General features: G+C 35.1%; 1 protein-coding gene across 1 annotated transcript in view; it reads left to right on the top strand.

The window, feature by feature from the left end:
- The window catches only part of LOC108909583 (follistatin-related protein 5-like), a 124,654-nt gene that overhangs the window by 76,143 nt on the left and 22,154 nt on the right, over positions 1–26,357 (top strand). Inside the window, exons 3-5 of the mRNA XM_018713965.1 lie at positions 16,938–17,010; positions 20,471–20,686; positions 21,498–21,661. Coding sequence (XP_018569481.1) covers positions 16,938–17,010; positions 20,471–20,686; positions 21,498–21,661 — 453 coding nt within the window. The remainder of the gene's footprint in view (positions 1–16,937; positions 17,011–20,470; positions 20,687–21,497; positions 21,662–26,357) is intronic.

The raw sequence follows: 26,357 nt of genomic DNA, 5'->3' as shown, positions 1-26,357 counted from the left end.
GTGGCACCGTTCCCACAACTCGAGAAAAAAATTTTCTTTTATGGCGCTAATTCCTTATTATATTTAAAATAATTCAGGGGGATGCTACTCGGAGCTGATGTTGGTTACAATGTTTTGCCTTGGTGGTCTATATTTATAGATTTTCCGGGCGTGCACTTGGCAACGTAAACACAACTCTAGAAAATAATTTTCTTTTATGACGCTAATTCGTTATTATATTTATAATATTTCAAAGACATCCTGTCGTGATTTAACTAATTTAGTTACTCGCTGTACCCATGTATTGAGTAAATTATATAGGCGTATTTGATATCACCGAGTTCACCGTAGAATGATTAATTAGTTACATACTGCGTCTATTGCGCACACAGCGCATGCGCATGTCTTGCCCCGCCCATATCTGCGGGTTCATCTATCCCACCTTCAATGTACCATGTGTCATAAATCGTGGCTGGAAATGTGTGGATAACTTCACTCCAATCTCGAGCAACAGGATTTTGGATTAAATGTTCCATGGTAGAATTTGATGTATCGGAACAAATCGAATGGCTTGTTAGAGAGTAAGTTTAGTAATTTTACTTATACAACTCTCCTATCTACGTGCGTTTCACATCGTATCGTAAATTCACTTGAGGGAATTTCATATCCTGTTAATATATTTCTATCGAAACGCAGTTAATGCCCTATAAATACTAAAATTCCGAGTCTTATTTCCCCCAGAGAACCCCTTTTTCGTTAAACACGAAAACGAAGAAAGATTTTGTATCAATAATATGCAATTTTTAAATAGATACTCTCATAGTAGGTATATTCGGGTTGTCCAAATAAAAATGATAAATGAAATAAACTAATTGGTGTAAAAGATTATCTGTTTCTCTGAGAAATTTCTTCACGCGAACAGATTCATTTGAATACTATTAGTTATATCTATGTATTATTCCAATGAATACTTTTAAAGTAAGGGGCTTTTGATAGCAAAAACGATCAAACTAAATCGTAAAACTCCCATACATAATAGATGGCTCCTGCGAAGGATCTAGATTTTAAGAGAATCTCAAGCAGCGCCCATTTACCCAGAATCAGTAAAGGATTATTTAAACAGAAATACTGCTCCACTTAGTTTAGCTGTGAGCACATTGACATTTGATTCAAGTTTTAATATTTAGCGATAACGTCCTAATAACCATGATTCTTTTCCTCCAGTTCCAAACTACCCTACCTCTTGAACTCTATTAAGGTAATCTCGAACATTTAGTCGAAATTGTCCAGATAGATACCAGAAGACCATTTTGCATACAAGCGAGAAGCTGCTAATACCTTTTTCACCATAAATTGAAATCCTTAACCCTGCATTGCTATTCAAAGAACTATTTTGAACACTTGTAAGAATAATAATATGAATAATAAATCTCAGTAATAAGAGTACCATGAAAACCACAGTAATACTGAATCGGATCGGCTATGTTTTGGAGATAATTTCAGGAATTTGGTAAACCTACGAACGATGAGACTAAGAGCGACGAAAACGCTTAGTCAAAAGAACACAATAGCAGTTTACCAATAGTGCCTGATAATGAACATATTTCACACAATCGGCATTATGCTTTTGCCCCCATTATACCGTTTCGAAAATTAACCGATATAGAAAGCCTGACGTTGCAGCATCGACGCTTCTGTTCCAATAATTGATAGAACGGCGGTGTAAAAACTAATTCGCGATTTACGATGCTATTTCTCATTTGGCGAAATCGACTGGTGTTGATTAAAATTTAATTTTATGCATGAATTACACCAGCAACGTGACCAGACCCTGCCATAAATCTAGATTTCGATGTTTCGGGAATGGCCTCTCTAATTTTGTGCCGTGCCGATGCGTAAAATTCGCTTTCGCCGGAGTGGAAGTGCCTGGATAGTACGTACGTGAAATTTTTAGTGCATAATAATGACTGAGGCTGATTTTTAGCATCTGGTTATATTCTAGAGCTGATTTTTTATTTAAATGCTTTCTGAAATAGTATTCGAAGAATTTGTTTTTATTTCAAAATATTTTTCAATATTTCTGGCAATAATTAATAAGAGAAATGGGCAAGAGTTTCCCTTTGCCTGACAACCCACATCATGTACACGAAACTCCCCACGAAACTTTTTTCAACTACGAAACAAGTAGGACACGGCACTAAATTCACTCGTATCTGCCCTAATCTGACCCGCACGACACCTTAATAAACGTTCTTTGTATATTTTCCTCCGTCTCCGGGTTGCCTCTATTCAGCAAACGGCACCTTTATCACGGAGGATCCCCAATAAAGATCCACAATCTCGCCTTGTAATTTGTAAAGACATTAATAGGAGAGCGTGCTGCAGGCAGCGGCTATTTAGCCGGCCCTAGGGTATCGATAAACTTTCCGGGGCCCAACAAGTATTCGAACGAATCACGGGATGGAAGTTAATTGTGGCCGCTGTTTGCCGTTGATGGCTTGATAGCTGCTGTCACTATAACAAAACGCACCCGCCCACGGTTAAACAGTTGTCGAACATAAGATGGCTGATGTGTTGTTGGTGGAACGATGGCAAGAACTGAGGGAAATCGATCCTTAAGAAAGTTTTGCTATAGGTGCATTTATTTCTAATATTTCTTCCACTAAAAGTAACTAGATAACTTGTCATACATAACTTGTATAGTCAGTTGTAACCGCATAAAAACATTTAACTCATAAACTCTACGGAATCCATAGGCGTACAGAAAAATTTTGTCTTGTCTCGTCTAGAAGTACTATATTCCGAGCTATATTCCTATTTAGTTGACGATATTCTCTAATTTTTTGCAAATAATCTTCCCGAAGTGCAACTATCCGTCGTGATTCCATAATTACCATACGATTGTCAAGTTTTTTATGTTTAAAACCGCATTGTAATAAAACATGTAGTTAAAGTATCTAAAGATGTATAATTATAATCAGGATAATCGCTTCATTTATCTCGAATCATGTTTAAAGTAGGAACTTTATTTTCTTTTCATATAAATTGTGCGCCGTATTAAATCTCTGGTAAACTCGTCAATATTCTTTAATTTTGTATTTTTCCGTTTCTTCTTTGTACCGTGATTAATAACGCTTTAATTACGCGATAAATTGTCGTTTTTGATGTCTTAGATAATTCGCTAATCCGTTTCCTAATTTCTTTATCACATTGTTCACTATTTTCTCTCTTTAAACATTCATAACGAGCGTTCAAATAAAAACGTGGTCGAAGTTGGCTCTGACACATTGGACGTAGGGAGTAGCTTATAGCGACCAACTTAACCTCGTTTCTAGCAGCTGTCAGTTTCAATAACGTTAATGACTATATAACTTTATTTTAAAGAATAATCGTGATAACAATAACAAACAATTAAAGGAGCTGCGGAAAGTGTCCCCCTCCTTGTTATAATAATAAATTAAAGCAGCTGCTGAAAGTGTCCTCCTCCTTGTTCCAAGCACTTTTCACACCTGTTCCTCAAAGAATTAAAGACATTTTCTAAGATGCTTGGGGTATCTATTGTTAATTTCACGAATCTTGTCTATAAGTCGAGCCTGCAGAAGGTTTAAATCAGGAATAGGCAGTTCAAAAATAGTGTTTTTAAGGTAAGGCCACAAAAAGAAATCACATGACCTTGGTGGAAATTCATGTTCAGCATTGAGACTTATTAATCGATTTTGGAAAACTTCCCTCAACATATTCATCGTCTCGCCTGCCGTATGTGCCCTTGCGCCATCTTGTTGAAAGTAAAAATCCAGCTGGTTAACAAAAGGAGCGATAATTTCTTCTCTATACCTGTGCGCAGTAAGAGTACCATTAAAAAAATAGGTCCATAAATCCTCCTTCGATTGAGAGCACACCAAACTCCAATTTTTTGAGCGTGTAGAGGGCCCTCGACAAAAAAGTTATCTGGTTTTTCAGAAGACCACATTCTCATATTCTGTGAGTTTACGTAATCACTTAAATGAAACCAGGCTTCATCAGAAAAAAAGGTGATATTATGAAGTTCACCGTAGTTGTTTAAAAACCATTCACAAAATACAGCCTGTCGCGGAAAATCAACTTCATGAAGTTCTTGCTGACAAGTTAAACGATAGGAGAACAAACGCAAATCTTTTTTTAACACTGTGTGGCAGGTACCGACTGATACTCCCACCATTTGTGTTAAAACACGTACAGAAGTTCTTGGCGCATTTTCCATTATTTGTTGGACATTATCTTTTAATTCTTCAGTCCGCTTTTTATGTCGGCCGCTTCCTTCTTTTCTTGTTACACTGCCCGTTTCACGAAAAACATTAACACAACGCTGAACTGCACTTTGAAAAATTTTGTACTCAACAACGCCGGGAAATTGATTTTGAAATTCTATGAAACATTCCTCAATAGAATACTTCCATATTCCATCAATCTTACGTCCATTTCTAAAGTAGGACTCTATGATAAACACTTTTTGTTCTTGAGAAAACACCATTTTAAACGCTTTTTAAAACGAAAATATTCAAATTGATAGCGGCGATATAGCGCTTTGACAGATGACGTTTAAATTCATTTGCTATACGCTACGCCCTACGTCCAAATTTTCAGAACCAACTTGACCACGTTTTTATTTGAACGCTCGTTATATATTTAAAATAATACGTTGACTCGGTACGTGTAAATCTTTGTTTTTAAACTCTGAGTTTGTTTCGACGCTTTGGACAAAAACCGACTCGACTATTTGGGGATTTTCCCGGGTTATTTCGTTATCTTCCGTTTCAAAGGGTCTCCAGAAAGCCATGCTAAATTACTAAATAATTACATACAATATTTATTTTAATAACTATTACCCTTTACTGATTACGATATGAACAAATATTAATATAAACTAATAATTAATAATACGTATTATACCAACAATAAATATACCACGTGAACGGCGTTTGACACCAAACCAATTATATGTAGAATACCATGCAAAAAATTATTTACGACCTAGTGGACCAATACAGGTTTGCTTTGACGACCAGCGCGCTGCCGTCGATTCTACATCAGGCGGACTGGTCTCCAATACACCGGACTCGCCCAATGGCTATTCGAGTATAAATTACGAGACACATCATGGCTAAAGCATATGAAGAAATTTCAAGAAAAGTGCAGATGATCCTGTTCTTTAAGATTCACAGGTTCCAATTGATATCGTAACAACTATATCAGGTAAATGACTATAGTTGAAGCCTACCTATTTAGAGTTAAAGATAATTTACCTGTATATGTTATAATGTAGCTTTTAACGTAGTAATCATCGTTGACAGATGCAAGATTAAGTCCCCGCAAAAAAAGAGACTCGTTTACATTTCGATATTTTCAAATACAATACCTAACATTGTACACATCTATTATCGCTACCAATGGACGCCATTAGCGTGAAGCAGGTGGAATTGAATAAGGTCCTACTAACACCGTCCCAAACACCCCCTTCTGGTGGCAACATTGTTGTTATTGATAATAGCCGTAGGACACAAAGACATTAAACTGAATCAGATCGGAGAACCCACGACGATCCCTATTACATTACTGGAGTTAATTAGTTCATCTACATATTACGGCACTAATGAGACCCCTTATCGGTTTAGTTAAGTTCACTCGAAGAGGACAAAGGATAGTGAGAGAGGTAATATTCATTATGGAACCGATATGGGTTTTCTTTTTAGATGGCTCAGAAATGTAAGATTATAAGTTTCATGCAGTAATATTTTTGTTCTATCGCATTCTTTCTTGCACCTACTAACACTTCTCGATACAGACGTTCGCCATTTTATTTTCTTAAATATAGGCCAAGAAATATAGAGTTGGACGCGACTTTTTGTTTCGGCAAGCTGAATTTATCACTATAGATGCTAAATATTATGTACAATAACATATTAGTTTCCACAGTCATAAAAATGGGGGGGAAGATTGTTTACAGGCTGGTTAATTGTATAATTTTTACGTAAATTCACGTTTTTCGCTCATAACTTTTTTCCGTTCATTTCCACGAGACAATAGTACGGTACCTTTTTTTCGCCTTCAAGAGACCTACAAAACTAGCCCTTGAGCGTCAAAAAATATTGATTAGATCAAAAGTTATAAACAGAAGAAGTTTGATTCTATCCGAAAGAATTCGGAGGGGAATCCCTTGGTTTCTGGACTAATATGACATGATTAAATTATGAGTGACTTGAACTAAACTGAGGTGATCTAATTCTGATCTAACTCTACTCGACCTAATCTTCTCACTTAATTTGTTTTCTTGACTTTATTCGAATTACAAATCATGAAATATTATTCTTACTCTATTTATACATAATAGCTTACAGTTTTAAGCTGCATTCTGTAGTTGTGAAATTTTAATCAATTACGAAAGCAACGTGGGTTGAATATGAAATGCATTTATTCGTCTACATTAGCAACTATATTCGTTACTGATTACGCCATATTTTATTTATACGAGTAATTTGATCGGACCTGAGAGCTTTTGTATATAAGAAACTTTAATGTTGCGAAGTTAAATTACCATCGGCTAACGCAATTAGTCAACTACAATTCAACACCTACAGACGGCGGACCGGAAGGATAGCTCTCTGGGATTTTGTATCGAAATCGGATGCATCAAACTTTACCCATTATTAATAGGTTTTGAAATTAGAGTATAATTACGGGCGCATCGAAAGACGCTCTATACGCTGTCGTCGATAGTGTGCGGATATTCCGCAGAACCGCAACAATTAGAAATTTCTAACTAATAATGAAGTATTAACAAGTTTAGTGGTGAAGGAGATGATCGTACTCCAGCTAATTTGCATTGTTCGGAATGTGCGCCCAGCTAGATCATCAGTAGACAGGACTTTTCAAAACTTAGGTATTTCTAGTGAAGAAAGAATATCTTAAAAACCATTTAACGATCAGGAATATTTGTAGAAATTATATTGATTTTCGAACTTTCAGATTATGAAAAAAAAACTGACAATTTTAACATGATCATAGACAATATGAAATTTACCATTTAGGCCAGGAAAAAGAGCTGAGAAATTACCATTTCGCGACTTTTTGTTTCGGCAAGCTGAATTTATCACTATAGATGCTAAATATTATGTACGATAACATATTAGTTTCCACAGTCATCCCCTAAAAATAAGAAGCGCATATCAAGCATATAATTAAAACTTTTCATCTACAGGATGAAATAAGTTTAATTCCAAATTTTCATTAAAAATCGAATCTATCCGAAAGTATTCGGAGGTTTCTCTTCGTTCCCTGGACTATATGAAACTGGTCAGATCAGATGAAGTACCGCAAGAAAAGGGCGATATATATTTCACAACTAAAGGCTTGTGTATCTTACAAACTTTTTGCATTTAAATAACGATTTATAAACCAAAACTTTGGTTCTGATATGTACTTTGAATACACCAAAAATGTAGTACTTACGATTAACCATAGTTTTTGTTTTTTAGCGTTTGTATTAAGTCGCCCCTTAAGTTAAGGGTGGTAAATTTTGTACACCATAAAGAAAAACTGGGAATTAAGTTTTGAAAGCGTCATAAAATTCATTGACATAAACACTTTGGCCTCTTCCAAAATGAATATACATATTTCTCAAACATAAACGACGTAAATCTATTGACTAACGCTCTAAAAGCTATTAATCAAGCTGGAGTTAGCGAAAGGAAATAATAAAGTAGTCACCTATTAAAATTCCGATATTAATACGTAAAACAAGAAGATAAATTAAGCAAGCAGCGGTTTTAGCAGAATACGCTATTAATTATCCGAATACAGTTTGAATTAATGAAAGACTTGGGTTTAGCACCGTCCAAATCGGAATTTAGTTCCTCTAATGAAACGCTCTATGATGGATACCAACGTTATTAAATCAGCTCCAGCCAGTGCTGCACAGAAAAACTTCCCGTAGACTGGCGCGTGACAAAACATAGTGTGGAGGTCACTTTCGTTCCCAATTATAATACCGAACAAGTTCTAAAAGCTGTATATTTAACGTTTATGTGAGATATAATTTGCCTTGAGACATCTCAATCACTCTTCGCCAAACTACATAAACTTTACTAGTTACAAAGTCATAAAACAGAAACAATTCCCCATATTCCCACCATGTATGAGTCGTGTCGGAGTTCTACGAATGAAAGTCTAAAAGTTCCTGACGTGCCGCTGTTGAGAAGCACCGGAGGCGATAAAGGCGTCGCGACGTCAATGCTAAAAGCCAGGAGCGGCAGAAACAGACCTTTCAGTTGCACTTTACTGTGCTGATGGTATCTTTAGAAATACATGAGGCGCTTTGCAATTAAGGTTAGCCCGAATTTAAATAATTTGCCTCGGTGCAATTATTGTATCAGTATTTGTCAGTAGATGGCGCCTCTAGCGATTTGACGGATCTCGTACTACTCGTATCTATTCTAAATGCTCTTTTATCTTAGATACTTGCAAAGTTGGTTGCCGGCTTTTTAAATAAATATAAAAAATACGACCCTTCAAATTCTGTAAATTCACTTTATTACTCAGCGGAATGTTCTGCTTCATGTTTCCCAAGTAAATATTTTATCGAAATTTCCAATAAGGTTAATTAATTTAAAAATAATATTCCCTCCGAAGAAATGGTGGTATCCACTGTATTCTCAAATTCGGAAATACTTTCTGCCTTCACAAAATATGCGATGAGTATTTTATCCAACCCTTAAAAATGTCTTTAAGATTTTTATTAATAGGTACATTTACAGAGAATAAACTACATTTACAGAGAAAATTAAAAGAAAAAGAAAATTGGGTAAACTATTTCCGTACTATACTGAATGATTACATGGACTATATATTTTTCCTTGCGGGGACCCGAATGAAAAGAAAATACCACTACCATCCTCTGTATTTTAACGACGAAACTACACGTGTTCAGAACACTCATTATAGCGTCGATTGTGCTGGACCAAGAGGGTTATAAACAGAAACGCTCGACTCGAGAGTTCTCCGCGTTTAGAGAATATTCCTCCGGATTACAAACAGCGTCATTAAATTAATATGTGTATTTGCACCTGTTAATATTCATACAAACAGTCGCCTGTTCCTCTCAACTGTATAAACCGAGTGTTGGGGATATGCGCGATTCATCTTGTTAGTGTGGGAATAGTTTGTATTAAATATATTGATTAATTGAATCGTTTTGTGGCTTATATCTATATTTCTAGACATATATCTGCTAAACATTTAAAAGTTTATCAGCACATTCTGACACACTAACCTTCGACCTTGGTTTTATTGAACCCCGACCGCAGAATTATTGACCCCGGACTCCGAGATTCGAAAAATTTTTATGAGTCAAAGACTCATTTCCTGTAACAAACTACCAACAAATCTTTCCTAAACCTATTTCAGCTTCCATAAATTTAAAAAAGTTAAATTAAAAGGTTTTTACACACACCGATTCACTTTACTTTCTTATTTTATATCGCCCCTTAAAAACTCCGGACGTAAAAACTTACTCCGCTAAGTGCATTTTAAATTCGGTCTCTATGCAGATATGGATCTACATTTCCCGATCGAGATGTTAGTTATAAAAGAGTTTATATTCGTACTGCTTATTTTCGCCACGGTTTTCTATGACTGAATGTATAAAAGCGGTAGTAAAGCACTCGCTTTGCTCAAATGAGATTTTCATCAAGTTACACTACCACTCACACAGGTCATATTTGATACTGTTTGCTAAGACTGAGTCTACATCAGCGATCGCGCGACAATTATGTATCGTCGTCGTTGTTAATTGTTATTGGAAAAGTAACTTAATTTTAATCATACATTCTAGTCTGTCCGGGGCTGTAGTCCGCAGAGTAATCCTTTCCCAGTAGTAAGTTGTTTTTGTTTTAGTTTTTTCGCTGAAGTTCTGAACGTTCTACACGCGAATTATACACGACAGACCATCGCCTGCGAAAGAATAAATCCCGGGAATCCCCTCTAAGTGCCTCAAATTTGAACTGCCAGGATGGAGTTCGGAAGCGGCAGCGAAACTAATTAAAACAACGAAACCTAACTAACTGAGATGCTTCGGCCGAGATTTCATTCTTGCTCGTGAAATGTTACGTTCGGGAACATAGGCGGCGATCTATCGAGATTAATACTTATTAGAAGAAAAATTTGATCATCCCAGAACATCTTAACAATGTATTTATAGAGCGTCATCAAAAACAGGGTTTTCGTATTAGGATAACTTTATTTAAGTACGCCTATAAACCTAGGAATATTTGACCTTCCTTCGTTGTTCTCGGGCTAAGCTCTGTGGAAGTGGCGATGGAAGATGCAGACAATTAAGAAAGACGAAACGTTTGGAAGCATTGCCGTTGTCCGTCCTTGTGATTTAAATATATCAATTAAATTGCAGATATAAAGAAACAATGATTAGTACAAAGAAATATCATAACAGTTGTCAAATCCTTCTCAAATTGAAAGAAACTAATATTGCTTCAGTTCTCAAATTCTATTTGATACCTTACTAAACATCGCATGGCCTGCCACTGTTTCTGGAGGCAGGCATTCATTTCATTTGTAACAGGAAATTTAACCGATAAATTCTGGTGTTTAGTCCCCTCCTAAATGGCAGAGCAGAGGATTTCTGCATTCCTCTGTAATTGGGTTTTTCTCACTGACCGCAAATTTTCCTTAGTTCCACAAAGCGCGATATAAGACAGGTTGATGGGACTGTTGCTTTTTAGAACAATTGTGCTTAACAATGCTCAGCAACAATTAAAGAATGAAATAAACAGAGAAACATACAGAAAACATGTAGAATAATCTCAACCGTCTTTAAATATTCCGTTTTAAATTCTTGAACGCAGAAAAAAACTGAACTGAAACCGGAAAAGCAATGTTCTAATTCTACTTGTCTTCATAAAGAACGGTTACACAATAATAATATTTTGAATAGAAACTCGAAAGAATAGTTTTCCTCGACATTTAAATAACAGTTAAGTCCGGTGAAATAAAATAGTCTATTCTTAACGGTGATTTACGGGCGGTAATATACTTATTTCACTGCTTTAGCGTACTAAAAATTACCCTGAAAGACGTGGTTACTCTTCGTGAACGTAATAAAAGAGATATAAACCTCCAGCGGTCAGTTCTTGAGAATTTGGAAATAATAAACTATTTACCAGATATTATAGTCATGTTCTTCACATTTACTCCTTTACAGAGTCACCATGGTACTGTTTACTAACTAGACAACGATGTAAGATATTTGTAAATTATTACAGCATTTCACTGCAAATGAGAAAGAAACTATCTCAAGAATATCGTGCAATGTATCAACAGGGAAAAGTAAAAAAGAACATTAACAGTAAGATATATTCTAATAAACAATTTTATTGGGTCAAATCCTTGGTTGGTTGACCAATTGTGCATGTTGCCAGTAAGAGTTGAAAATGATTCGTGCCGCATGCGGAGACAAGACCTAGCTCTGATGAACAAACAAAACATTTTTGAAAGCATTTAGTACTCTGACATAACAGAGTTATAAGAAATTGAAAATCGATTTTTTCAATCTTAAACCTACTGCACCTCGAAAGTGGAACTTTTATTTGTTGCCATTAAAGTTTAGCCAAGTTGACCCCTTGACAAATTGACCCCTTAAAAGGACAGGTGCAGTGTATCTTATCTTCTGCCTGGTGGTAGATAAGGAGATAACAGAAATACAGATCATGTAGTTCTATTTTAATGTACTGGATGTTTACGGATTTAAGGAATACCTTGTATAGGACTAAATCGGTCGCCTATTCTACTCCTAATGGTTTTACATCTGCGCATTTAATTAAAACGCCGCCCTAACTCTGACGCCTTGAACTAAGTCGAAATTAACATTAAATCTATTTTACCCCAACTAGACAACCCTCCTTCAGTCCCTAGTATCAAGGCTAGATTAGGTGTTGGATTCTGGATAAATTAGTGGGAAATCTCGCTGAAACTACTACGATTTTATACAAAAACCAAAATTAAATATTTTATGGTAGTCATCAGTGTACTGAAACAACTTAAGACTTGTCAGTGTTTACCGACTGCGAAAAAAATAAGTTGTGACAAAATATTTATTTACGCGAAATAGAATATTGAGATTATGGAACTTCATTAATATTGAATTTTCAAAAAAAAAAACGGTCCCCATTACTTTTACGAGAAGGACCACCACCACGGAATAAATTGATCGATGCGAAGCTTCATATCGGAGGCAGAGGTACAGGGTGTTCAAATTTCCAAAAAAACTTATATTTTCTGTCATGCCTTCATATTGCGCTGAACGATTTGAATGAAATTTACTACAGCGTATTCACTTAATTAGACCTTTTTTTGAATGTAATGTTAACCTCGTACCATTAACCAGTGGCGTGCTGCTGAAGGTAGAAGGTCATTCATTTATCGTAACAGTACCTGAATTTAACATTATTTCTACAAAAAACGGCGGATGCTTTAGTAGTATGCCACTGGTTAAAACCAGGAGGTTTTGATCAAATAAACGGATTAATTTATTAGGAAAATTCAATAAAACGTAAAAACAAGCCCAAATATTACTATTCTGAGCCATACATTATTTAAAAAATAATTATTTCTGACTGAACCACGCAGAATTCGAAAAAAAAGTAGATACATTTTTTCTTCAAAAAAGTCCAATTCATTAAAAAATATAATTTGCTTGATAATTCAAAGGAATAAAAAAAATTCGAAAAATTTCTGTTAAGAGTAGTTACAAAACTATCCTTATTTATAACCGATTTTGATAAAACTTATGGCATTCAAAGACCCTTATGGTATGATTATTACATACAATTTTCATTCCATTATCTTAATCAGAAAGAAATTTATTTTAAAAAATATCCAAATGATAAGACTCCTTTGGAGGGCCATATTTCAGTAACGGTGCTCCGGAGGACCAATTTTTATAGGAATTTTTTTTACTATTTTTGGCTCTATTTTCACCCCCTTAAATTTTGTACCAACTTTTCCAAACACCCTGTATATTCTTCTGTAAACTTTAACATCCTGTATCTTGAATACCGAGTCCCACAGAAAAAAGTTATGTATTTAAAGTGAAATCACCCTGTATATTCTTATGATGTGTCACTTTTTGTTTGAATAAAATTACATATAAAAGAATCCGGCTTACAGCCAATCCTGTACCGCATTGTAGCCGCCCTAACATTTCCGATTTCTAATTATAAAGTACACATAACTATTTGCAATAAAGGAATATTAGTATACAGGTTCGGAAAGTCCCCATGGTACATCGGCAGTTACGTAAGAGCGATAAAGTAAGTCATAGAAATCCGTGCGATAGACAAGGATGGTTACATTGAAGACGTTTCATAATCTGAATAGTCAGTCCCACTTCTAACCCGAAATGGGCGGTGACTATTCAGATTATGAAACGTCTTCACTATAGCCATCCTTGTCTATCGCACAGATTTCTTTACTTTACTTTGTCGCTCTCATGTAAAGGCAGATGGACCATGTGGATTTTCCAGCCCTGTATATGTAAATCGATTTGTTGGAATATTTCTATGAAAAAAATATATTATTAATAAATTTATTACATTGACCCGCTTAAATATAATATTAAAGCAAATAAAATATTTTTGCAATATTGGATATCATTTGTACAAACTGGATTCAGTCAGATTATTTATTATTATTACACTTGTTTATAGCTCACAACAGTGCGCCGCGAATTATAATTAAAATAATGTTACACCGTGGAACGAATTTCAACGCTATTATATATTTTATTTCTCATTCCCCCCGATGGAAATATAAATTCAGTTAAATAAATATATGACAAAAAAATTGATTATACCGTCGGAGAAATGAAATTATGGAATGGAGAGAAAGTCGAGCCTTTTTAAATTACTCGGCACTATCTGATTCGCAGTTAAAGTGATTTACATAATTTTCTATAGAGAAAATGTGTCGCTGGAAATGAGCACATCGGGCCTGGAGAATTGTACTTTTTCACGTCAGAACTCTTAAAATTTATCGTCCGAATTTCCCTTTGCAAATAGATCAAAATGAATCTCGCGATCTCTCATCTCTTAAATAACAACTTTGCAATCCCGTGGGCATCACTCTTGGATTCTGTTATTTTAATTAGTTTTGCCGGCGAATTTTAAAACTGCTTTAAAAGGTTTTATCTGCCATCGGGCCCCAATTAGAGTGCAGGGCAGGATTTGCTGTACAATCCTTACTCTAAACTTCCCTGGCTTAAGGAGTGTAATGCATACAGCGGAACCAATTTAAATTCAGGCGTTGTTTAGTTTTGTGGAATGGAATTATTTATTTGCGGCATCGTTTGGATGATTTTATTTCACTGGATATTCTTCCATTTCTGAGAAGCCCTACGCGAAAGTATCAAACGAGATATGTTTTTGATTTGATTTTATGTTTCCTCAAAATACAGAAACATTTATCTCAGTGTATTTATTGTCAAAATAGCGGAAGACTTTTTTTAAGGTTTTTCCCGTTCTTCCGGTTCTGCGGGCCTTTTGCAGCGCCGGCGCACATCGCAGCCAACTGCGAAATAAATACACCATCAGGAACACGAAAGTGCTCGGGAGCTTTTAGTGAGAAAATTCATCAAGACTAATTAGATTGGGGCGTAAGTGGATCGGAGACGGCGACGCGAGCCGCCCACCCGCCCCCTTTCACCTGGCTGTAACCATAGAGACGTCCATCACTCCATCAGTCACAACAGTTGAATCGCTCGGTGCCTACTTTGCGAGAAACCGACGCTCATAAGTTCGGCTAATTAGTATTCAGTGTATCAATTCCCAAATTGATTAAATCAGCAGTATTTCCTGCGAAGGAGGGGCAGGATCGGACTCGGGTTGGGGCAGATGGTGGATAGTGCTGTAGAACCTTGAAGCTCCGGAAAAAAAAAACGAAACATTTTCAAATCTATTCGCACGACTGTCATTTGTCAATAAATCGGTGGAGTGTTTCCAAATTTTTAACTACACCACGAATTGAAAGTGGGTTAAAAAAATGTGACGTAACTTAAAAAAGTTTTTCTTGAGCATCTAACAAAAAAGGTCTAAGGAAGCTTTGTGGCGACAGTCAAATAAACTATGGTCAAACCGTGTGCCGCTCTATGCTCACAATACACAATGCTACTGACTGCCATAAAAACACGTGCCATACACTCGACCAAACAAAGCTTCAAATTCACTCAGGTTCGCACAAGAGACAATAAAATGCACGACCAATGTCCTTCGGCAAAAAACCTGGATTGTTCACCGGCACGCCAGGCTGACAGGCCAGGCATTAGGATACCGTTAGATACGTATCGAATAAATTGATCGATGCGACGCTTCAGATCAGAGGCAGATATGTACCTATTGGGATTACTAAAAATCTACTAAAAACTTTGACTATTTTAGATATGCGCATATGATCTCGATAAATGTTGAAAGGTCATTTTCGTTTTTGACATGGGTGTTACACGTGTATGTCGGTAGATATTCATCCAAATAGCTAGTGATAATTGACACGGGGTATAATTCATTACTGGTCCAGACATTACTATGCAAAGTTTTATCAAAGCTTACTCGTACCTTAATGAAAGTAGAAAAATGTTATTAGCCTCTAAAACTCGGCGGGTCGTAAAAAACAAAAAATTTAATACAAACCCAGACGCAGAAGAAATTTAAAACACGAACGCTTATTAGTTACCGTTATGAGTTTTTTATATGCAGCAAAGAGGATCAAAACATACCTCTGCCCTTTATTTTATTTATTATTCCTGCCCGAAGCCTTCATGTATCATTTACAAAAAGTCTGCATGTCCTTTTGATGTACGTGCTCCCCAGAATATGACATCTAAGGATATGGGCACAAACAAACTGGAATACAACATAAACAAAAAGTTCTATACGATATAACTTTTACTCACTTGAGTTCACATCAAAGAGTGATAAAGGGAAAAATGGGGCACGCAAAGTCTTGACGTATCCATTTGAATATATTTAATGTCTGATGGTGACCAGTTGTGTATACCTCAGAGATATTTGAATTTTTATTCTGGGCCCAAATGTTTTCTTATCTATTACTTGCGTATAAAGATGGTCAAATTATGGAAGATTTAGTCACGATAACGCAATTTTTCTTTATTCGGATCTAATCCTCTTTTCTAATTTTCATTAAATTGTATGAAAACGAATAATACATAAAAATGTGCACACGAAAACTTTAGATAGAACTGTAATGTCGTTGTCTTTAAAGATGTCGAAAAAGCACATACTTCTAGATAGGATAGAAGTATGTGCGAAAAAGTTATGACTTATCATTAATTTTTCACAAAGAATTTGTTTCTGCTGTCAAGTAAAACGAGTCAATGTCGTCTTCGAGAGATACCAACTCGATTTTTTCTCATAAAATAACCTACACTTTTACAAATTCTCTTAAGACATTATGGGGTTTACAATGGTATAGGATTTAGGATCTATCTTTAATATTAAGCGAGATATGTGCCATAAGCGTAACGTTTTTAAATAAAGGATTATCTGCTTCTACTCTTTATTTATAAATAATTTAAAAAAATCTATTTTTTTGAGGCCCACACAGCCAGAGATATTAAAGTTTTACTTTTTTTAAGAGCTCGTTTGTTTTTAGACTTTTTGAACCGATTCGAATTTATGTTTATTCCTGAATCCTTAAAAAAGCATTTTTTGCAATATAATTTATTAGGTAATAACACGTTTTTCCTCAACATGTGCCTGTACATTTTAATATGTTGTTCTACTTGCAAAAAATGGGGTTTATGAAAAATACAACTTACGAACCCCTACCTACTGGACGTTACCGAACTACATTTACATTATTGTTGCTGCAAGAAAATATTAATCTAATGTCTTTTTTTTCAGCGTTCAAGACACCACAGAGATTCCCTTACTTCAGATTCTCCAGAAACAACACATATCACACTACTAGAAACGAGTAAGTATGACGTATTGACTGCAACCGGATAAAAAAATATGAATTATGATTTTTGTGCAGTTTTATGACACAAAATGACTAGAATATAATAGCTTTATAGCAAACCAAACATTAGAACAAGTTTAAAGATAAACACAAATAATATAGTACCAATATCGAAAAAAGACGACCGGGGAAATCCGCTGTTTCTCTTCAACGTTTGAACGCTCTGAGGTCCGCCGGCACGTTCCCACTTATAAAATGTGTTGCTAAGTAGGGCGCTAAATTACCGGGAATTAAAGGCCACATTGCTTATCTTTTAAAAGGTCTAGTAATTTTTTTTCAATTTTCTATCTTTTTTAGGCTTTCTGAATACGTGGTTAAAATTAATGACTGAATCACCTTGTATATAAGCGAATCAGAAGAGGTATTAATATTCTATGTAGGGTAGGTATTACAAATTTTCAGAGTCTGCCGAACACAGATCCAATATCGCTCGTATAATACTTAAAATACATCAATATAATTTAAAATTACATCCCGCTGGGTATGCAGAGTATTAGATATTCCCTTTTTATAAAAAGAGTCCTTTAATTATCGAGCAGAATCAAATTTGTATGCAAAACAACTAGATGAATCCAGGTTACTATTTGAAAGTATAATAGTACACGCCATCCAATGGACTGATCAAAGCAAACCGATGCAGAAATAAATACACCCATCCCTTTTTGCACTTGATTCTGACGAGTGCTCTAAAACAGCGATTTTTAATTGAAATAATGAAGTATTCTGTTATTGCCCTCGTTGAAATAATAATTAGTTTTTATTGTAATAATTGAAATTGCGCGTTACAACAATTCAAACATATTTTAGAAAATATTCATTGAATGTCAGCAACACACTTTGTGTCACTGAACGAAATAATATTTATGGCGCGAATTATTATTACATCAAAGAGGAAACACATATTATTTGAAAACTTTAATCAGAAAATTCGAATTTATATTAAACTTTGCAAAATAGATACACTATTGCAAAAAATTAAAGGGTCAAAAGAATTTCCGAAATTGTTCCGTGATTTTTGACAGACGGAAATTCTTTTGACCTTTTAATTTTTCTCATTAGTTTTTTGGAAAATTTTTAAAATTAATTTAAGTGTCTAATACCTTTAAAGTAAACTTAAAAAAAAAACACTATCAGTAACACTCTGTTATCCCTCTAGCTCTTCTTACACCAAGTTACAAGTTGAAGGTAACAGGGATAACGCAGCAAGCCCTAACGAAATCTTAATTTATTAATTCATTGCCACTCAGGTAGTAATTAACTTTGGCTTTAAGCCCTCCTTTGTGAGCGAATTCTGAAAATTCGGGACAATTTCTGGGCGGTAGCTAAATTTACTTTGCCTAACTGAATTTACCCAGAGTTGTCTCCCACATGTTTGTCAGCTAAATGCTCACCGGGGCTCAGATCGAGATAACAATTTTCTTTAGAGAGTAAATTACATCCTAGATAAGGTGTAACATGTAGACGACGGTGTGTGCCGCAAAGCCCTACTTCGTATAATTTATGTACGAGGATTGTGAAAGGGGGTTTTCAAATCGTTTCCTCACTGCTTAACGACTTCGTTATTAATACGAAAAGTAAGTTTAATACAATCTAACAGAAGTTCAATAGAGTCATTGACACAAGTTACATTTGAGACATAAAATGAAGTTCTATAAAAAAAATGTTAGACCAAGTTGAAGCATCAGTACCTAATTTGATATATGATATGTGCAAGCTGATTACAAACTTGAAGACGACATTCGACGAAAGAAATATTTATTGCAAATAAAAAGTTTTTTAATACCTACCAACTTATCACCGTACCATAACATAAAGAAACATTTTTAGAACCGCTGACTGTTGATAGCTCGACTTGCTCTTGTTACAAGTGTTTACTCAGGTTTTATCAACGGTTCCATATGTCAAAACTATCTTTTGACTGAAAAACACAGTCAAGAATAAGAATCCAAAAAAAAAAAATATGATTTCAATAAAATATTTGTTCACTAATAATTATCTGTTTCCGTAATGAAAGTTAACACAAGTAACCCAAAATTAAACTGGCAAATTTTCTGTTACAAAAAAAAAATAAACAAAAAAGGATAAGGCGCGCTATCTACGACCACAAGTATTCACTTGTCTTTATGTTCCAGAGGTTCCCAATAAGTTTTAACAATTGTGATTATTACTAATTTTAAATACCATTTTACGGGATCAATGGTTTTAGATATAAGGTAGTATAAATGAAATACTTACGACTTGTGAATACTCATAAAATAAAAAAAACTAAAAGTTTAGAGAACAGAATTAAGCGGTATTAACAGGACAGCGCCTGTTACGTAAAACAAAGCAAATCCTGATTATACCTACACAAATACGTTATATAAAAACAGAAGATTAAATAATATGTTTATCCCCTGTCGTTCGCGGAAATTTATCGTGAAACCCAGACTTAGTTCTGGGCAGGAGGCTATGAATATTTATAGTTATTCTCGGAAGATTTTATGAAAGTTTTCACTTTAATTAAAATTTTATCTGATTTGAGTACCGCGGACGAAACAACGAAACTTCTAGCTCGTATGAACGAATGTTTATAAAATTATAAAAAAAAAACTTAAATTATTTGGTACCACCGAAAAAATCAAACCAGTGACAGCGATATCGGTAACTGATATGTCAAATCTTGCAACTGAATTTTAAAGGTTATCCCTAACCGATTGAGCTGAAATTTTGCAATACACGTTTAGTTTGGATGACAATGCATGGTTAGCTAAGTGACGTCATTCTAAATCCAATATGGCGGACTCCCAAAAATGGCGGGCCAGTTATTTTTTATGCACCCCCATGATATGGGTATCAAATCAAAGGGCTTGCTGAGAAGAATACGAAAATAAAATGACGTGACTAAATGCTTGTTTTTATTTTTTTTATACAAGAACTTATTTCAATTAGACCTAATAACATAAAAAATTATTAGCGCTTCTTTAAACGGTAAAAGCCAATTTATTCTGCTAATTACTGAAGTGCCTTGCGGAAAGTTTCGCAATGAATCATTCAGAGCAATTGAAATGCAATTAGTTGAGTGTAAGTTTAAAGAAACTGATGTTGGGAAAAGATCGTGCTCGTTCTCATTTTCTCTGTTCTTAAAATGAAAAAAAGTAATTTCATTGCTTAAAAAATCCCTATTGTAATTACTGACAATGAAACCATCATTTTTATTTATCAAGCTATTTTGAAATAAGAAGTAATATTTTTTAAAATGGTTGTAACTTCTAAACAAATACGAATCGAAACTATGCTCGTATAAGAAAAAATATTTGAAATTAACCCAACTACCAACTGTCAAAGTTTGTCATAGAGCTTGTAGCTGTATAAATGTACAGGGTGGACTAACGAAAATCTTTTGGATGGATACATTATTTATTATTCTTTCCAGATCCCTGCCTCGTCCAGTACTGCATGAAGGGGAGGGAGTGTGTGGTAGAAAAAGGAGAGGCGAAATGCATTTGCCAAAGGCAGTGTCCATCTCACCGTAGGGCCGTGTGCGGGTCAGACGGACGGATTTATTCGAACCACTGCGAGCTCCACAGGGCCGCCTGTATGCAAACGTCGGCCATAACGGCCATGAGAGGCACGTTCTGCGTCAAAATCGGTACGTATCTCCCGAAATAATTAGTCCTGTCTATTTCTTACAGGTTAAAAGTGCGAATAAAAATGAAAGAATGAAAAAAACGACGTAACTTTATAACAAACCGTATTTGTTTTATTCATTATTTCATTTGTTCCCAAAAGAACAGCGCAGGCAGCGCTACTTTGTGCCTCCTTGGATCTGCAAATTACACTAATACCTAAAACAGATTGTACGGACTACGTAATCAGTATGCAAATCCCCAGCCAAATGTAATCTACCCAGTCGGCTAATTAATTTTGGACCAAGATACCGCAGGAATTAAAACATGTACACCGTGTCTGGTTACTTTAAAACTGAACCTACTCGCCCACGAGCTCTATTTTAGAGATCAGGAAGTGGTTGAAGAAGAGCCTCAATTCAAAATTTATATAAAATGCTCTTCAAGCTACCTTGATTAACAACTTTATTATACACAGAAATGATCTTTAATTAAAAAAAGACGCAATAAAATAAATGAAGGCCAGAATTGCGCCCTGTGGATTTTTACCTCTCTTTCGATTATAACAAAGCAACTACACAACGATGGACGGACAGAAACTATTCTTAAACGAAAATTAAATTAAAATTAAGCCGGATAATACCGCCAATAATAATTTCCTAAACGCTTTAGTTTAATATGTGTGTGGCTGTCGAGCACACTTCACCTACCCTTTGAGATATTATCCCGCTTATCCCGCCCCCCTTCCCCCCAATTGTCTACCCTAATTAATGACATTATGCCCTGTAAATTGCAGTGTCGCCGACCTCGGCTAAGTGTCCTCCATGTTTACAGGTAAAGGGTGGCCTGCTGTTGGAGACCACCAGTCCAAAACACGCGCCTACCGATCGACGACAAGTGCCCCCAACACACAACAGCCAGATGCCACGACAGAGACTCCCACCGGGACACCCGAAGGCACCCCGCCCCCCACAACATACGCTCCGTTGATCAGAGAGGTATTAGTAAAAAATATGTAGATAAATAGACATTGAAATAGGAATACGTTTTATGAGGATTCGTTTACCTAAAAACAATAATTTTTTTCGTAAATGGGACCTTTTTTTGGAAACGGGTTCTACGCCGCTGGCTAATTTATAAACGATTCGGCATGTTTTCAAATTATTTGTTATTTTATCTTTTGTTAAATACTAAATGGTGACTTTCCCATAAAATTCCTGTTACTTTGTTCATAAATTAAATGAGAATGACATTCATAATTTCGATTGTTTGTCGAACTATAATATACAGCGTGTTTCCTAAGTAGATGTAGAGAATCAAGTGGCTATGGATAAAATTATTGGGTCAAATAAATATAGGGTCCCAGGGTAGTCGATTTGAAGCTAGCATATTTTTAGGTGGGTCAATTCTGGCCGCCTAAATTACCAGACCTGAATCCCATAGGTTATTAAAAAATACTTTTGTTAAAAAAGTCTATTATGTCGCTAAACAATAAAGAATACGAAAGAATTATAAAAAACGGCACGAAAAATATTTTCTTGATCTTGATTGTGTACTTATATAGCCCAGTAAATAAAATTTGTAATACAGGTAATTCGTTTCAGATTGAATCTTGGGTTAATCGTTAGTTTAGGCAAATAGAAATAATATTTCCCAAAAAGTATCGATTTAAAACAACAAGATCATTGTTTAAACAAATATTATAATATAAAAATTATCAAAAATTGAGTTTTTTCGCTGTATTAAAAGGCGTTCTCCAACAGGAGTTTCTACTTTTGTTTATACTTATAGATTTTCATTAACGCTTCATTTGAGACCTGCTAAATTAAAATCCATTTGCTTAAATAATTGCAAAAAACCAGCGAAATTTGAATTTGCTATAAAAAAAGAAAACTATTAAGTACTTTTCAAAAAAAAAAATTTTTCTCGCATTTTTTCAAGAAATAATTTTTCACAATGGTACCAATAAACAATTTTTTTTAAAAAACATGAGAATCGAGTTTTTGGATGTAATATGCATAATAGTATTACTTTTTAACATTAAATAACATATATTTTAAAACAGGTAAGTAAATTAAAACACTTGATTCTCATTAAAATAAACTTTATACATAAAAAATATCATTTGCTGAATTTTTTTACATAAAAATATTGTTTTTTAAGAAAATTGTTTATTAGTTTCAATCTGAACCGAATTTTTTACAATTTTTTTTTGTCATTTAGGTACTGGGCTTTATGAAAACTAATTTATAGTGTGCAAAAGTGGCATAATACAACAACTATTATTCTCTAATGTGTCTTTTTTGATATATCAGATCAGAGCATTTTAAAACCTCGTGTTTTCCGCAATTCTGGATGATATTTTACTGGGTTTAATGAAGAACAAACTGCAAAGCTAAAAATATTTTGTTTACGTCCGTCTCAACACCATTAATTATTTTTATTACGCCGTATAATTAAAAACGAAACGATAGCGGCCATATCTGATGTTTTTTCCATCAATTTATTGTATACGAAAAAAAACACCGTGTCTAAACAAACCCCTTTTAATTTATTCCAAATAATTTAAACTTTCCAATTTTGTTTTAAACTAACATCAGATCCGATCGTAAATTATCATGCTGAATTATTCGGAAATTGCAAGCAACAATAAATAAATAAATTTCATGTTAAAACAAATCGTTCAACAGTAATGCGATATTCTAAAAATACACGCGATCGAATTTCGGTGCCTGTGAAAGGATTACAAAGGATAGTAATACAGGCCAGCGCTTCCAAGTAGCATAAATAGATAACAAGGCGGCTAAGGACTATGCCAGAAGTAAGTAGGACGTTGCTCGCAAGGAGTTGCGCCTAAGAAATATACCTTTTGACATGAATTAGGAGCACATACAATTTCTAATGAAAAAATATAAATTTTAATAACGCAACATCGACTCGTATCTTCACCACGAACATTCTCTCTGTCTCTCATAAAGCAGTGAAAGATAGAGGATATCTTATGTCTAGAAACCGAATTTAGTTAAATTACCTCAAACAAATGAGTATGTTTTACGTAAAGATGTCAAAGCTGTGAAATTATGAAAGCAGAATAATATCTTCGCAATATCCATAGACGTGTAGATCAATCGCTGCCAATTTGCCACTTACTGTCGACGTTTAATTTACAACCCAGTATTAACTTACAGTCACTAATTAAACGATAATTGGAATTGAGTGCAGGAATAATTAATTTAACGTTCTATATAACCGAGCCTTCGGCCCGTTCCTTTATGTTCTTCAATGGCACAAAGTCAAATTCTAACGAAATTTTCACTTAGCTGTACTGCTACGAGGCCTGAAAACCCGACAATTGTAATAATTTTACTGGGTGTTCCAGTTTGGGTGATTCAAACAGGTAGTACTCCAAAAAACATTGAGATTTCTATTAATAAACCACGAGCCTATCTTGTACACATCTGCATTAGTTCAAAAGTGACCCAAAAAGTGCAGAACAAACTTTGTTTTTTTTTAAATCAGATGGCATTGCTGGAAACAACTGCTCTGCGGACTAATGCCCTGACCAGACATCAGATGTATACAGAATTTGATTAGTTCTTTAGCTTCGAATAAATGGTATCTTTATTTAGCGTTACATTTCACTCTGAACATCTCTTATTTCACTAATGCTTGCTTACAACAGCCTTAACAATAGGAGTTTTCTTGGGAACAATGATAATATCCGAAACAAATGATCTTTTGACAAGCCTCTTTACGCTTTTGGGGCACAAACAAAGCTATGTAAAAAGTGTAGAGACAAAAAAATAGGTTCGAAAGGCGTCCGCTGTACTTCGGGGAGAACTGCGAGGAAATGAACGGGGCCTTTAGTTTTTATTGCGAGTTATGATAAAAAGAATGCTCCTGCGAGTAAATATTTATAAAAAATTCTCTCTGCCGAAAACTCCAGTGCACCAGGGAACGACTGATCTTTATTATGCAGGCGGAACATGTACGACAAAAAGCTAACACCTAAAATGATAATATACTCTGTGAATACAGGATGTTTCGAAACTAGCGAATTTCGGAATTATTTTACTATTATTAAATAAATAAATGAAGCTACAGTGACACTTACTTGTATGTGAACCTGGCACCCGACTTTTCAAAATTCAAATTTTTTTTTGAAATTCTTATAGATTTTCGTTTGTAGTAACAATATTTTATGGAATCTTTGAACGAAATGCTAGAGGGACGCCAGAGTTACTTTTTCGATATTTTCAGCGGTTAAAAAGATATGGAGGGGCTATGTTAGGTCACGTTTTAAGTCACATGACTTTTGAAATTGGCAAACAGCCCATACAAATTTTATTTTTCGACCTAGAAGGGTGCGGTTTGGTTTGCTGGAATCATCGAACGAAATGCTAGAGGGACGCCAGAGTTACTTTTTCAATATTTTCAACGGTTAAGAAGATATAGAGGGACTTTGTTAGGTCACGTTTTAAGTCACGTGACTTTTGAAATTGGCGAACAGCCCGTAACTTTTTTATTTTTCGACTTAGAAGGGTGCGGTTTGGTTTGCTGGAATCGTGCGGTTTGGTTTGCTGGAATCCTCTAACGAAATGCTAGAGGGACGCCAGGAACGATTTGCTAGAGGGACGCCAGAGTTAGTTTTTCGATATTTTCAACGGTTAAAAAGATATGAAAGGGCTTTGTTAGGTCACGTTTTAAGTCACGTGCGTTTTGAAATTGGCGAACAGCCCGTAAAATTTTTAGTTTTCGACCTAGAAGGGTGCGGTCTGGTCTGCTGAAATCCTCGAACAAAATGATAGAGGGACGCCAGAGTTACTTTTTCGATATTTTCAACAGTTAAAAAGATAAGGAGGGGCTTTGTTTTTACCAATTGGATTTCCAATACAAACAGTTTTAAAACCAGAGCTTCGAGTTTGGAGACATTTCGTCAGTTTTCGAAGACCTTCAAACGAAATAAACGCTACTACAAACAACTACAAACGATTTTAAAGCCAGAGTTTGGAGTTTAGTGACTTTTGGTGAGTTTTCGAAGAACTACAAACGAAATAAACGCTACTACAAACAACTACAAACGATTTTAAAGCCAGAGTTTGGAGTTTAGTGACTTTTCGTCAGTTTTCGAAGAACTACAAACGAAATAAACGCTACTACAAACAACTACAAACGATTTTAAAGCCAGAGTTTGGAGTTTAGTGACTTTTCGTCAGTTTTCGAAGAACTACAAACGAAATAAACGCTACTACAAACAGCTACAAACGATTTTAAAGCCAGAGCTTGGAGGTTGGTGATTTTTCGTCAGTTTTCGAAGAACTACAAACGAAGTAAACGCTACTACAAACAATTACAAACACGTTAAAAGCCAGAGCTTGGAGTTTTGTGATTTTTCGTCAGTTTTTGAAGAACTACAATCGAAATAAACGCTATTACAAACAACTACTAACGATTTTAAAGCCAGAGCTTGGAGTTTAGTGGCTTTTCATCAGTTTTCATGTAACTACAAACGAAATAAACGCTACTACAGACAACTACAAACGATTTTAAAGCCAGAGCTTGGAGTTTAGTGACTCTTCGTCAGTTTTCATGTAACTACAAACGAAATAAACGCTACTACAGACAACTACAAACGATTTTAAAGCCAGAGCTTGGAGTTTAGTGACTCTTCGTCAGTTTTCGAAGAACTACAAA

Source organism: Anoplophora glabripennis, unplaced genomic scaffold (assembly GCF_000390285.2).
Source record: "Anoplophora glabripennis isolate ALB-LARVAE unplaced genomic scaffold, Agla_2.0 scaffold147, whole genome shotgun sequence".
Lineage (NCBI taxonomy): Eukaryota > Metazoa > Arthropoda > Insecta > Coleoptera > Cerambycidae > Anoplophora > Anoplophora glabripennis.
The sequence above is the reverse complement of the archived record's forward strand: the minus strand, read 5'-3'. Positions and strand labels throughout refer to the sequence as shown.